Raw genomic sequence first — 12,826 nt, 5'->3', positions numbered from 1 at the left:
GGTGTTCGGTCTCAAGGCCTTAGTGGCCCAGAGCAACTGCTCCAGCCCCAACGTGCTGGTCCTCGATACAAGCCACGACTGGCCCATCTACGTCAGCCCCGGAGTCCTGCTGCTTCTCTACTATACCGTGACCTCACTCCTCAAGCTCCGCACACACCAGCCCTTGAACCAGGTGAGGCCCGGGGCCAGTGGCCTCTGATGGCCTTCCGCCCCTGCGCCCCTCGTTGGGGGCGGGCGCTGAGCTCCGCCCTGGTCTCTGCAGAGGAAGGAGGCGGCCGGGAGTGATGAGGAGCAGGAGGTGGAGCTGACCCAGGTGGACCAGTGGCCCCAGGGGCAGGCCAGGGCTGCAGCCACCAAGGAGGAGGGGGCTGCCCAGGTGAGGAGTGGGGGCTGAGCTGTGGTGCTGGAGCCTGCCTGCCCGAGGGCTTGGCTCACGGGGTCTCGGCTCATCTCCGCAGTGCATGCTGCCCACAACCACGGGGTCTGACTGGGAGACTGACAGCTGCACCGTGCATGACCTGACTGGCCACAGCCCCGTCCAGCAGCGCCCCCGTGAGTGCACTATGCCCCGGGCTGCCCAGGGACACCGCCTCCTGCAGGCGCACTGGTGCTGCCCCCTGGTGGCCGGGGTGCCCTTGCTCTGCGGACCTCCTAGCTGTGCCATCTGGGGCCCCCCCCAGGGCCTGGACATGGGGTCAGGCCGCCCGCCCGAGACCTTGCTGGAGGCTCCAGCTCTCCCCCCCCGCCCCACCTGCCTTCCAGTTCCCAGACGACTGGACTGCTACCTTTTGGGATGGCCCGGGGCCCTGGACTGCCAGCTGTCTTCAGGGGGCCTGTGCGTCCACAGCGGCCCCGTGGGGAAGGCGGGGTATTTCCCTGGGCACTTCTCCCTTTCCCCGAAGGCTTGATCTCCATTTTGCATGAAGCCGGAGGTGGAGTCGTTGGCGCCCTGGGGACTTGGCCGTGCACAGAGCTGGAAGGGGTCGGGGTCATCTTGTCCACCCTGTGTCCCTTCACGGTCTTGGAAACCAAAGCTGGTGAATGGGACCAGGACCGGTCGGGGAGCAGCGTCAGATGGGAGCCGGGCCCTCTGCCGGCATCTTCTGCCCCTAGGGCCCCTCCTCCCCACTGCCTGAGTTTGGTGTGGGCGAGAGCCTACCTCTGTTGATGCTGGAGCTTCCCCAGCTAGGGTCCGGCTCCCCGGTGACCTCTGTCCCCTCCCCCCTCAGTGCGCCCCAGGCTGGCTGAGCCTCAAGAGCCGTCTCCACTACACAGTCTGGGTCATCTCATCATGGATCAGAGCTACGTGTGTGCCCTCATTGCCATGATGGTAAGGGGCAGCCGGCCTGGGCGGCCCTCCAGGTGGGCCCTTCCTGCTGCTTCCCTTGGGACGTTCTGGGAGGTGGATGGTGGCCCACGTCTTGCAGAGCCTGGTGCCTTGTGGCCAGAAATGGGGCTGTGTCCTGTTGGGCTGCAAGCTGCGCAGCGTGTGTGTGTGCTTGCATACGTGGAGCAGGTGGGTGCCCATGTGAGCCTGCATCCTGTGCCACCGGGCTCCAGTCTGAGGAGGTGCATTGGCCTCCTTGTCCCCGGGCAAGGGCCAGGGGAGCAGGGCTGGGGAGCAGGGCCGGGGAGCAGGGCCGGGGAGCAGGGTGTGGGGGAGCAGGGCCGGGTGCGCCCTGCAGCCCTGCCCACCAGCCTTGGCTGACCAGGTGTGGAGCATCACCTACCACAGCTGGCTGACCTTCGTACTGCTGCTCTGGGCCTGCCTTATCTGGACCGTGCGCAGCCGCCACCAGATGGCCATGCTCTGCTCGCCCTTCATCCTGCTCTACGGGCTGGCGCTGTGTGGCCTGCGCTACGTGTGGGCCATGGACCTGCGTCCCGAGCTGCCCACCACCCTGGGCCCTGTGAGCCTGCGTCAGCTGGGGCTGGAGCACACCCGCTACCCTTGCCTGGACCTTGGCGCCATGGTGAGTGTCCCCCCCGTGTCCCCCTTCACATGGTGAGTGTCTAGGGCACCTGTGAGCTTCCATGACGGTGCCGTCTGCTCGCTGTCCGGCTCCCCCGTGGATGTGGGACCTCTGGGAGGGCAGGGCCGTGTCTGGCTGTCCCCGCGGGGTCCCCTGTAGCCTGTCCGGAGCAGTGGCTGCGTCGATGTTTGTTGAGTGAATGAGTGATGACCTTGTGCCCTCGGGGGATGTCCCTGCGTCCCTGACTCGGCTTCCACAGTGCCCCCCACTGCGCCTGCATCTTGGGAGCTTCGTGTCCCTGTGTGAGGCTGCTGTGGCAGAGCGCCATGTACCTGGATGTCTGGGCTCTGCTTGGCGGGTGCGGGAGGGTGCGTCTGGGCCCGCAGGGAGGCTGGCGCCGGGCCCTGGCTTTGGGGGGGTGACGCTGCGCCCGCTCGCCCCAGTTGCTGTACACGCTGACCTTCTGGCTCCTGCTGCGCCGGTTCGTCAAGGAGAAGCTGCTGAAGGCGAAGGCCCCCGCCGCGCCGACGGGGGTCACCGTGGCCGACACAGGTGAGGCCCGGGATGGGGCGGCGGGCGGGGGGGGGGGGGCAGTCCCCGCCCGGTCCGAACCCACGCCCGCGCTGATGCCCGCTCGACCCGCAGAGCCGCCGCGGATGCGGACGCTGCTGCAGAGCCTGGGGCAGCTGGTCAGCGGCCTGTACGCCAAGTACTGGATCTACGTGTGCGCCGGCATGTTCATCGTGGTCAGCTTCGCCGGCCGCCTGGTCGTGTACAAGATCGTGTACATGCTGCTTTTCCTGCTGTGCCTCACCCTCTTCCAGGTACCCGGGCGGCGGCGGCGGCGGGGGACACGGGCGGCCCCCACCGGGGCCGGGCCTCACCGCTGCGCCTGTGCCCACCAGGTCTACTACAGCCTGTGGAGGAAGCTGCTCAAGCTCTTCTGGTGGCTGGTGGTGGCCTACACCATGCTGGTGCTCATCGCCGTCTACACCTTCCAGTTCCAGGACTTCCCCACGTACTGGCGCAACCTGACGGGCCTCACGGATGAGCAGTGAGTGGGGGCCGGGCCGGGCGTGGGGGCCTTCCCGCTCCCCGCCGGCCGCCTGGGTCTGACACCCCTCCCCCCTCCAGGCTGGGGGACCTGGGCCTGGAGCAGTTCAGCGTGTCAGAGCTCTTCTCCAGCATCCTGGTCCCCGGCTTCTTCCTGCTGGCCTGCATCCTGCAGCTGCACTATTTCCACCAGCCCTTCATGCAGCTCACCGACCTGGAGCACGTGCCCCCACCCGGTGCCCGCCTCCCGCGCTGGGCTCACAGGTCCGTGGCCGGCCCCGCACGTCTGCGGCCCCCAGGGGTGCAGACCGCCGTCCAGGCCCATGGCGGGGCCGGGGGGGCCCTGCAGCATGCCCCACCCCACTGGCACACGCAAGGGAAGGGAAGGAGGCGGGTGGGTGTGCACAGGAGTGCCTGGAGCCCAGCCAAGGCCTCAGCTGCCCCCTTCAAATGCCGCGGGCGGGCCTGGCGGGTCGGTGACAGAACCTCAGCGGGGGCTGTGGTGGGGCTCTCTTCCTGCAGCCCTGGGGAGGGCAGGAACAGGAGGGGCCGGTGGGGCCGACCCCGGGAGCTGGGGTAGGAAGTGATGCTCTGGGCCCCGCAGGCAGGACGCGGTCAGTGGGACCCCACTGCTGCTGCAGGAGGAGCAGGAGGAGCCCGGGGAGGAGGGGCCGATGAGCACGGCTGGCCCCTGCCCCGCCATGCAGGGCCCGGAAGGTGAGTCCCACGGGCAGCTGTGAGGTCCCTCTGCCCCGACCCCTGTGAGCCCCTCTTCCTCACGGCGCCTCCCCCTTGGCTGCAGCCAGCAAGTGGGGCCTGGTGGCTGAACGGCTGCTGGACCTGGCCTCCGGCTTCTCGGACATCCTCACCCGAGTGCAGGTGTTGGTGCGGCGTCTCCTGGAGCTGCACGTCTTCAAGCTGGTGGCCCTGTACACCGTGTGGGTGGCCCTGAAGGAGGTAAGGACGGGATGGACACCGCACCCCCGTTTGCAGCAGGGCCACGTGGAGCGCCGTTGTCGGCCTTCCTGGAGGGGGGCGCCCCGGGGCGGCAGGTCGCGGGGCCCCCGGGAGGTGCTGCTGTGCCTGCCCCAGCCCGCCCACCACCTCTCAGGTGTCGGTGATGAATCTGCTGCTGGTGGTGCTCTGGGCCTTCGCCCTGCCCTACCCCCGCTTCCGGCCCATGGCCTCCTGCCTGTCCACCGTGTGGACCTGCATCATCATTGTGTGCAAGATGCTCTACCAGCTCAAGGTCGTCAGCCCCCACGAGTACTCCAGTAACTGCACCGAGGTACGGCCAGGCAGGAGCCTCACCCAGCCTCCCGGACCTTGGGGGTCCACACCGATGGCTCTTCAGCTCACGGTGGGGGGGACAGAGGCGGGGGACCCCTCCCCCAGCCTGTGGCCCCTTCGTCCCCAGACACGCTGCCCCTTTCCCCGTTAGGGTCGGTCAGAGGCTGACAGTCCACATGTGTCCCTGGTGGGGGGTCGCTAGGGTCTGACCTGGACCTGTCCGGAGCTGTGACTGATGTAGGGGGGGCCGGGTAGGGGGGGCCGTCCTGGGGTCACAGTCTGGCTCCCAGGGGGTGGGGGGAGCAGGTGCTGATTCTCCGTTCCCCCAGCCCCTGCTCAACAGCACCAACCTTCAGAAGGCAGAGATCAAGCAGTCCTTGCTGTACCGGGGGCCCGTCGACCCTGCCAACTGGTTTGGGGTGCGGAAGGGCTTCCCAAACCTAGGCTACATCCAGGTGAGCGAGGGGCCACAGGGTCCTGGGGCTGGGCAGGGGAGGTGGGTAGAGCATGACCGTGCCCCCCTCCCCAGAACCACCTGCAGGTCCTGCTGCTGCTGGTGTTCGAGGCCATCATGTACCGGCGCCAGGAGCACCACCGCCGGCAACACCAGCTGGGCCCGCTGCCCGCCCAGGCCGTATGTGCCGACGGCACCCGCCAGCGGCTGGACCAGGACCTGCTCAGCTGCCTCAAGTACTTTGTCAACTTCTTTTTCTACAAATTTGGGCTAGAGGTGAGGCCTAGCGTCAACCCTCACCCCTTCCCTGGGCAGGACCGGGGGGGCCCATGTCACCCTCTGTGTGGCCTTTGCTGGGCATCAGCAGCGTGCAGGCCCTCGAGGGCCACCTGGGGGTGGGGGGCGCACAGGGGAAGGACCTCCGAGGGGCCGGACCTCCCAGGCTGTTGGCCTGCCCCCGCAGAGTAAGGACCAGGGGGTCAGGGACCCTGGCCGGAGACCGGGTCGCAGGTCCACTGTGCTTGGAAGCCCCTGAGCCACGGCTCCCCCTGCCACCCTCGTGGCGGAGGCACGTCCAGCCTCTCCACGCTTCCACGAGGGCAGTGTGGGCCTTGGTGAGCTGGGCTGCTGCCCCCACTGCTCGGAGCCTGCCTGACCTCCCAGTCTGCCCGAAAGGTCCGCCCCGCCGGCAGCTCACTGTGCGCCCCGTCCTCTGCCACCCCCAGATCTGCTTCCTGATGGCCGTGAACGTGATTGGGCAGCGCATGAACTTCATGGTCATCCTGCACGGCTGCTGGCTGGTGCTCATCCTCACCCGCCGGCGCCGCGCAGCCATCGCTCGCCTCTGGCCCAACTACTGTCTCTTCTTGGCGCTCTTCCTGCTCTACCAGTACCTGCTGTGTCTGGGCATCCCCCCCGCCCTGTGCATCGGTGAGCGGGCGGTGGCTGCCGCATCCCCGGGGGGCCACACCACAGTCTCTGAGCCCCGTGCCCCGAGGGCGGGCGCCCGGGCGGGGGGCCGCACGTGGCTATCTGTCCTGCACGACCCCCAGGTCTGGCCTCGTCCCCTGGGGGTGCCCCTGGCGGCGCTCTGCTCCTGGCTCTCTCCGGGCGGGCTCTGGGGCGGGCCTGTGGGTTTGCCGCGGTGCAGCGTCCTTGGCACGGCCGGCACCTGGGGGGTGCGGTCGTTTTTCTGCCCTCCCGTGTCCCCAGCCCCCCAGCGGAGGGCCTGCTGCTTCCTGCGGCGTCCGCGAGCGGGGACTGCTGAGCGGGCCGCGGGCGGGACTCGTGGGGCCAGCGTTCGCGGCTATTTCTGGTGCACTTGTCAGTTGGCTGGTCTGTGGAGAAGTGCCCGGCTTTCTCCGCGCTCTGCTGCTTGTCAGAATGGCGGCGCCCCCAGGGCCTTCCACCGCCACGGCCGCGCTGCGTCAGCGGCTCCTCAAGGCTTCCCTGTGGGCCTGTGGGCGCGTGAGGCCGTTGGCGAGTCACGTGGCGGCGTTTGCACCCCAGATGCCTGCCCCGTGCGGCAGCCGCTGGCCGGACCGTTTCCAAGTGTCTCAGAAACCGACCCCCCAGCACATCACCTTGAGGCCAGCTCTTCAGCCAGACACATTTGAGACTCTCCCTGTCCTTCTTCCTGTTTCGGGGGCTGCTTTGGACCTTGTTACGCAGAATCGCTGAAGTAGGACCTACCCGGATGCCCTTCGCCCAGCGCCCCCCGAGTTAGCCAGGGTGTGGACCGCGGGCCCCACGCCGCCTCCCGTCGTGCTGTCTCCTCGGTGCTGGCTCAGCTCTGCGGTTTGCCTTTTAGGACCTTGGAGCTTTTGAGGAGCCTGGGCTGTGTCCCTCAGCTGGGGATAGTCTGGTACCCGTTGGACCAGCTGAAGTCACCCTTCTGGCGGGAACGCCGCAGCCGGGAAGCGTCCTGCCCCGCGGGGCTGGCGTGTCTCCGCTCGGGGGCTGCTCCCTGTCCCTCGGGCAGTGCCGACTGTGGGTCTCCCCTGAGGCTCTGCGAACGTACTGTCGCTCCCGGACCTCTCGGGCTGCTTCCAGCCTCCGCCGGAGGGTCCTGTCTGCGGGGCTCATTCGCTGGGTTCTCTGGTGGTGACTTTCTGCTGGTCCTACAGTTACTGGTGCTCCGTCCCCCGCGACGTGTCCACTTGCTCTTTCCTGTCTGTGTGGACACGGGGTGCTGCTACTTTGTTGTTCACACGGTTGCTGTGTTGGCCCCAGGAGGCCCTGGGCCCTGTCGCGGGCCCGCCGCCTTCCAAGCACACCCGCACTGCGCCTGTACACGCCCCTGCCCCAGCCTGCGCCCTCCGCCTAGCCGGGGAGTCCTCCCCGCCCCGCGGAGCGCCCCTTCCTGTCCCCGCAGGCTGAAACGCAGAAGCGAGATCTGGGCCCGGGGTGTGCTTGCTGCTTTGGGTGCCTTTCTTCAGGCAAAACACTGTTTTCCAAAGCAGCGTGGGTGGGCTCTGCTCTTCCCCATTCCCAAGGGGTCTGCCACACGATGGTCTTCCAGGTGGACCCGCAGTCTGTGCCCCATCCTGGGTCCCCAGCATCCATGTACTTTCTGGAGTTAATTATGTGGTCAAGTTCACTCTCTGGGTTCTGACAAATGCATGGCAGTTCCCTAAGGCCTCCCCAGCACCCCGAACTTGGGGCCGTGTGGGCTATTTGCAGCCTGCCCACCCCCGTCTTGGGCAACCACAGATGGCCGTCCCCGGTGTCACAGAGCTAGAATCGTGCCCCAGGGTGCCTCAGGGCTGGCTTGTTTCACTCGGCGAATGTAGTCGGGGTGCATCTGGGCGGCCATGGGCGTTGGTATCTGGTGCTCTCCCCTGCTGAGGGCTGTCTGTGGTGGACGGACGTAGCTCTGTCATCTCTGGCCCATGGCAGGTGCAGGTTGTTGCCGGCATGGGGCTCTCTGCAGGGACATTGTCGGGGGTGTCCAGCCACAGGCTTCTCTGTGTGGGCATAGTTCTCGCTTCTCGGGGACTTGTGTGCAGAGCTGGTCGTTGACGTTCCTGCCAGGGATGGACGTGGGACCTGGTTTTTCTGCATTCTCACTGGTGTTTGTGGTGTCCCTGTGTTTTGTCTTGGCTGGTAGGCGCATGACAAAGCCTCATTTGGGGCCCTCCATGCCGTGACCACCCCGCAACCAGGCCTGCCCGCCTGTGACTCCCCGGACTGGCTCTTAGGTCCTTGCGTGGGGCCTGGGCCGGTTGATGCCTGAAGAATGCACTAGAATCTCTGGCCTGTGTGCTCTGAACAGGAGATGGGGTGTTTTTGAGACCGTGTGAATGCACAAGTGGGTGCAAGAATGAGGCCTGTGAACCTGGAGGCTGTGGGCCTGCGGGTGGGGTCCTAACGCACACCCTGCACCCACAGACTACCCGTGGCGCTGGAGCCAGGCCATCCCCATGAACTCAGCGCTCATCAAGTGGCTGTACCTGCCCGACTTCTTCAGAACCCCCAACTCCACCAACCTCATCAGTGAGTGCCTGTGGCCCGGCCCCCCACGCACCGCCTGCCAGCCTCGTGGCAGGGCACGGAGGTTTTGCGTGGGGACGGACAGCCCTTGAGCGGAGGCCTGCCTCTGCCAGCAAGGGGCACGGTGTCTAGGCCTCCCTGGCCAGCTAGCCCTGTGGGGCCCCAGAGGGGCCTTGCCCCACAACGGTGTCCAGTTCTCTGGGCATGTTTCCTGAGACGGAGGCCCACCTCCCATGTGTACGCCCAGCCACACACATCTGCATCTGTTCGCAGGTGTGCGCACAGGGGTCGACACCAGCAGGGCCCCTTGTGTGGACATAGGTGTGCGTGTGGCTGTGGGGGTGGACGGGGTGTGCGTACGGCTGTCGGGGTGGATGGGGTGTGCGTGCGGCTGTTGGGGTGGGGGTGCCTCCGCGGCACGGAGAGACACGTCTCCTGCTGTCCATGCTCACGTGTGGACATCCGTGGTTGCCACGGTGGGCCCCCGCAGACACACAGCGGTGCTTCCCTCCGGCCCCGTGCTGCCGAGCGCTGCACCCGCGTGGCCAGCCATCTCCCATGTGTCCGCAGGTGATTTCCTGTTGCTGCTGTGTGCCTCCCAGCAGTGGCAGGTGTTCTCCGCCGAGCGCACGGAGGAGTGGCAGCTCATGGCCGGCATCAACACTGACCACCTGGAGCTGCAGCTGGGCGAGCCCAGTGCCGTGCCCAACTTCATCTACTGCAGGTGGGTCCTGGGCGCTGCAGAAGCGGCTGGTCTGCAGGCCTGACAGACAAGCTCGGGACGGGTGCTGCTGGCAGCACCCCTGCACCCAGGACGAGGGGCGGACGCTGACCTGGCCGCAGGGGCACGTTCCACGGGCGTCCCTGGTCCGGGGCTGCCGGGAGGGGGTGGGGGCCGCCCGGTCCCTGCAGTGACGGCCTGTCTGACAGGTCCTACCTCGACATGCTGAAGGTGGCCGTCTTCCGCTACCTCTTCTGGCTGGTGCTGGTGGTGGTGTTTGTTACCGGGGCCACGCGCATCAGCATCTTCGGGCTGGGCTACCTGCTGGCCTGTTTCTACCTGCTGCTCTTCGGCACCAGCCTGTTGCAGAAGCAGACGCGCACCCGCCTCGTGCTGTGGGACTGCCTCATCCTGTACAACGTCACCGTCATCATCTCTAAGAACATGCTCTCGGTGAGCCCGCCCCTCGCCCGCCCCCCGGCCCCGCCCCCTCCCCCGCCCCGCGGGACCCAGGCTGACCTTCTTCCTGCCCCAGCTCCTGTCCTGCGTATTTGTGGAACAGATGCAGAGCAGCTTCTGCTGGGTCATCCAGCTTTTCAGCCTCGTGTGCACCGTCAAAGGCTACTACGACCGTGAGTAGGCGGGGGGCACACTATGGGCCGGGCCCAGGGATGCGCACTGCTTGTGGGGCCCCCTGTCCTGAGCTGGACCGTCCCACAGCCAAGGAGATGCTGAGCAGGGACCGGGACTGCCTGCTGCCCGTGGAGGAGGCTGGCGTGCTCTGGGACAGCGTCTGCTTCCTGTTCCTGCTGCTGCAGCGGCGGGTCTTCCTCAGCCGCTACTTTCTGCACGTGCGTGCGGAGCTCCAGGCCACCGCCCTGCAGGCCTCCAGGTCAGCCCCGGCTTCGGGTGCCCCGGGGCCCCGCGTCCCCGCTCCATCACCGCACGTCACTCGGGACCTCCTCGGGGCCCGAGCGCCTCATCTTGGCCCCGGCTGTGCCCGCACGCCGGCCGCGGGCTGGGTGGCCTGGGAGGGCCTCCCTCGGTCGTGCTCCTCGGGCTGCGAGCCAGCCCAGCCCCTGCCCGCTGACGCCTCTTCGGTTGCATGTTTTCGGCCTCCGTGAGCCAGGAGGCGGCAGGAAGGTCTCCTCTTCCTGATCCCAGCACAGGGCAAGGGGGGCATTAGCTGGGGCCGAGCCCACAGGTGTGAGAGCCGGGGAGCTGGAGCTCAGCATCCCCGGGGTGACCCCCCCACAGGGGCTTCGCGCTGTACAACGCCGCCAACCTCAAAAGCATCGAGCTCCACCGCAAGGCCGAGGAGAAGTCCCTGGCCCAACTGAAAAGGCAGTAGGTGGCACCCGGGGCGGGGACCCCGGGCTCTCCTCACCAGCTCTCCTCCTCAGCTCGGTGCTCAGGGCCGCCCCCCACCCCCCACCCCCCAGGATGGAGCGTATCCGCGCCAAGCAGGAAAAGCACAGGCAGGGCCGGGTGGGCCACAGTCGCTCCCAGGACCCCCCAGACCCCACCCAGGAGCCAGGTGAGTAGACGGGGGGTGGAAGGGCTCCCGGGTCCGGGTGTGTCCGTGCCACGTGCTGTCCACGGGCCTTCCCGCCCACTTGTCCCGTGCCATGTGGTCCCCGTGTCCCTGCAGGCTCCGTGGCCAGGCCACCACTGTCTGCGTGCACTTGTGGGCTGTCCGCCGCTCCCCACAGCACGGCGAGGCCCCCTGTCCGCACAGAGGTGGTGTCCGTCAGGGGGCTGCCCTCGCCCTCCCCGTGCTTCTCCCTGCTGGCTCACGTCCGCCCCGCCCCTCCGCAGGGCCCGGCAGTCCAGGGGGCTCCTCCCCACGGAGACAGTGGTGGCGGCCCTGGCTGGACCACGCCACAGGTACCACCCTAGCCTGGCCTGCCACGGCCACCCCGTCGGGGCTGCTGTGCCTGGGCCCCTCCTTTCTCAGCTGCGGTCTGCCTTCTGGGCAAGGGAGCTTGCTCTGTGTGCACCTCTGGCTGTGCCCCCGGCCTTTCCCTCGGGCCTCACCCCGGCCTCGATTGAACTAGGCCCCCACGGCAGGCTCGGTGCTGCCCTCCCGTCGTTCGGACTCTCAGATGCAGAAGTCTGAGTGTTCAGCGCTGATCCCCAGCCCTCGTGTGCCTCTCGTCCCGTCTGGTCTCGTGTCACTGCTCTGGCCTGTCCCCCAGCCCGCCGACCCCAGGCTGCATGGGCTGTCCCTGAGGGTGGGGAGGGACACATGGGCCTCTGCCCGGGGGTCATGGGATGCCGAGGGAACCCACACGCCTGTCCTGGGCCCGCCCCAAACTGAAGAAATGAAGCTGAGCGCCTTGTGGGTGCGGGGGTGTGGAGGCCAGCCCCCCCCAGGGGAGGATGGTCCTCAGCCCCGCCCTGCCCGCAGTCATCCACTCGGGGGACTACTTCCTGTTTGAGTCGGACAGTGAGGAGGAGGAGGAGGCCGTGCCCGAGGACCCCAGGCCATCGGCACAGAGTGCCTTCCAGGTGAGGCGGGAGGGTGCCGTGCCTTCCCCTGGCCACGGGCGCCTGGGCCTGCACAGCCCCGAGTGCAGAGGACACACACGCTCTGGCCGGCCTGCCCCGATCCATCCAGACCCCCGGCGCCCACACGTCAGGTGGGCAGGCGGGCTGTCGGAGGCACAGGTCGTGGGCAGCTGTGTGCCTCTCTGTCCACCGCCTCCTGAGGTCAGCACTCCAACCGTCCAGCCCTGAGTGGCCACCAGTGGCCTGTCCTTGGAGAAGGGTCACGCGTGTTTGCTGGAAAAAGGACGGGCCGGGAGCCTCCTGCCTGTCTCTGGGCCCAGAGTTCTCAGAGAGTGACCGCCGTGTACGCCGGCGGGCTGCTTGCCCTGCTTGCCCGCCACAGTCCCACGGGACCCGTGCCCTGCCCCGAAGCAGGGAGCCAGCCGAAGGCCCCCCAGTGGCGGCCTGATCCCAGCCTCATCCTCGGGAGCTCGCGGGTGGGCTGAACGGGATGTGCCGTCCGGGGCAGTGGGCTGCTGACACAAGGACCCGGTCCCCAGATGGCCTACCACGCGTGGGTGACCAACGCGCAGACGGTGCTGAGGCAGCAGCAGGAGGACCAGGAGAGGCAGGAAGGGGCGGAGCAGCTGCCCACAGGTGCGCTGGCTGCGTGCGGGGCGGGGGTGGGCGCGCGGGGCTGCAGGGGCTGACCAGCACCCCGTGCCCAGGAGGCGGCCCAGGCCAGGGGGCAGAGCCAGCAGACGGCCCCGACGAGGCAGTGGCAGCTGGTACGTGCACCCCGGGGACTGGGGGGCTGGGGGCCACCTGGGGCAGCCTCTGCAGCGTCCTGCCTCCTGCCCGCCCCACAGGCCCCAGCCATGTGATGCAGCGCGTGCTGAGCACCCTGCAGTTTCTGTGGGTGCTGGGGCAGGCACTGGTGGATGGACTGACGGACTGGCTGCTCACTTTCACACGGCACCACCGCGCCATGAGTGACGTGCTGCGTGCCGAGCGCTACCTGTACAAGCAGGGGCTGTGTGGGGTGAGTGTGCACACCCCACCCCGCCGCCGCCGCCCCGCCCCGCCCAGCCCACATCCCGGGAAACTGCTGCCCTGAGCCCTCCCTGCCCTGCAGGGCAAAGAGGTGCAGCGCAGCTTGGTGGAGCAGCCTTACAGCAGCGAGGCCGAGGCCGCACCTCCAGGCCCCTTGGGAACCCAAGATGCACCGAGTACAGCATCGAGGTAGGTGCGGGCTGGTGGCGTGCAGGGGGTACACAGGCCAGGAGGTGCGTGGCCTCCTGGCCCCTTGTCCACCGGGGCCCGGGAGGCCCCTCCAGCCCCAGAGCCTGGGCA

At 68.0% G+C, this 12,826-nt stretch overlaps 1 protein-coding gene across 5 annotated transcripts in view; it reads left to right on the top strand.

Annotated features, from left to right (window-relative positions):
• The window catches only part of PIEZO1 (piezo type mechanosensitive ion channel component 1 (Er blood group)), a 53,963-nt gene that overhangs the window by 34,840 nt on the left and 6,297 nt on the right, over nucleotides 1-12,826 (top strand). For 4 of the 5 annotated variants that reach the window (XM_088027542.1, XM_088027539.1, XM_088027538.1 and 1 more), the window contains exons 8-35: nucleotides 1-172; nucleotides 263-376; nucleotides 459-552; nucleotides 1,230-1,330; nucleotides 1,713-1,973; nucleotides 2,417-2,525; nucleotides 2,619-2,797; nucleotides 2,879-3,027; nucleotides 3,108-3,290; nucleotides 3,631-3,743; nucleotides 3,829-3,983; nucleotides 4,138-4,314; nucleotides 4,646-4,771; nucleotides 4,846-5,046; nucleotides 5,496-5,700; nucleotides 8,161-8,265; nucleotides 8,833-8,986; nucleotides 9,193-9,436; nucleotides 9,519-9,615; nucleotides 9,704-9,875; nucleotides 10,241-10,330; nucleotides 10,426-10,520; nucleotides 10,802-10,870; nucleotides 11,394-11,494; nucleotides 12,034-12,130; nucleotides 12,202-12,261; nucleotides 12,343-12,515; nucleotides 12,609-12,715. In XM_088027542.1, the coding sequence (XP_087883668.1) occupies nucleotides 1-172; nucleotides 263-376; nucleotides 459-552; nucleotides 1,230-1,330; nucleotides 1,713-1,973; nucleotides 2,417-2,525; nucleotides 2,619-2,797; nucleotides 2,879-3,027; nucleotides 3,108-3,290; nucleotides 3,631-3,743; nucleotides 3,829-3,983; nucleotides 4,138-4,314; nucleotides 4,646-4,771; nucleotides 4,846-5,046; nucleotides 5,496-5,700; nucleotides 8,161-8,265; nucleotides 8,833-8,986; nucleotides 9,193-9,436; nucleotides 9,519-9,615; nucleotides 9,704-9,875; nucleotides 10,241-10,330; nucleotides 10,426-10,520; nucleotides 10,802-10,870; nucleotides 11,394-11,494; nucleotides 12,034-12,130; nucleotides 12,202-12,261; nucleotides 12,343-12,515; nucleotides 12,609-12,715 (3,903 nt within the window). The remainder of the gene's footprint in view (nucleotides 173-262; nucleotides 377-458; nucleotides 553-1,229; nucleotides 1,331-1,712; nucleotides 1,974-2,416; nucleotides 2,526-2,618; nucleotides 2,798-2,878; nucleotides 3,028-3,107; nucleotides 3,291-3,630; nucleotides 3,744-3,828; nucleotides 3,984-4,137; nucleotides 4,315-4,645; nucleotides 4,772-4,845; nucleotides 5,047-5,495; nucleotides 5,701-8,160; nucleotides 8,266-8,832; nucleotides 8,987-9,192; nucleotides 9,437-9,518; nucleotides 9,616-9,703; nucleotides 9,876-10,240; nucleotides 10,331-10,425; nucleotides 10,521-10,801; nucleotides 10,871-11,393; nucleotides 11,495-12,033; nucleotides 12,131-12,201; nucleotides 12,262-12,342; nucleotides 12,516-12,608; nucleotides 12,716-12,826) is intronic. The other variant, XM_088027541.1, reaches the window with a different exon arrangement.

The sequence above is a fragment of the Eumetopias jubatus genome, unplaced genomic scaffold (assembly GCF_037043125.1).
Source record: "Eumetopias jubatus isolate StellerSeaLion01/CBP00866 unplaced genomic scaffold, mEumJub1_p1.0 scaffold_10, whole genome shotgun sequence".
Lineage (NCBI taxonomy): Eukaryota > Metazoa > Chordata > Mammalia > Carnivora > Otariidae > Eumetopias > Eumetopias jubatus.
Note: the sequence above shows the minus strand (reverse complement) of the source record. Positions and strands in the feature narration are given on the sequence as shown.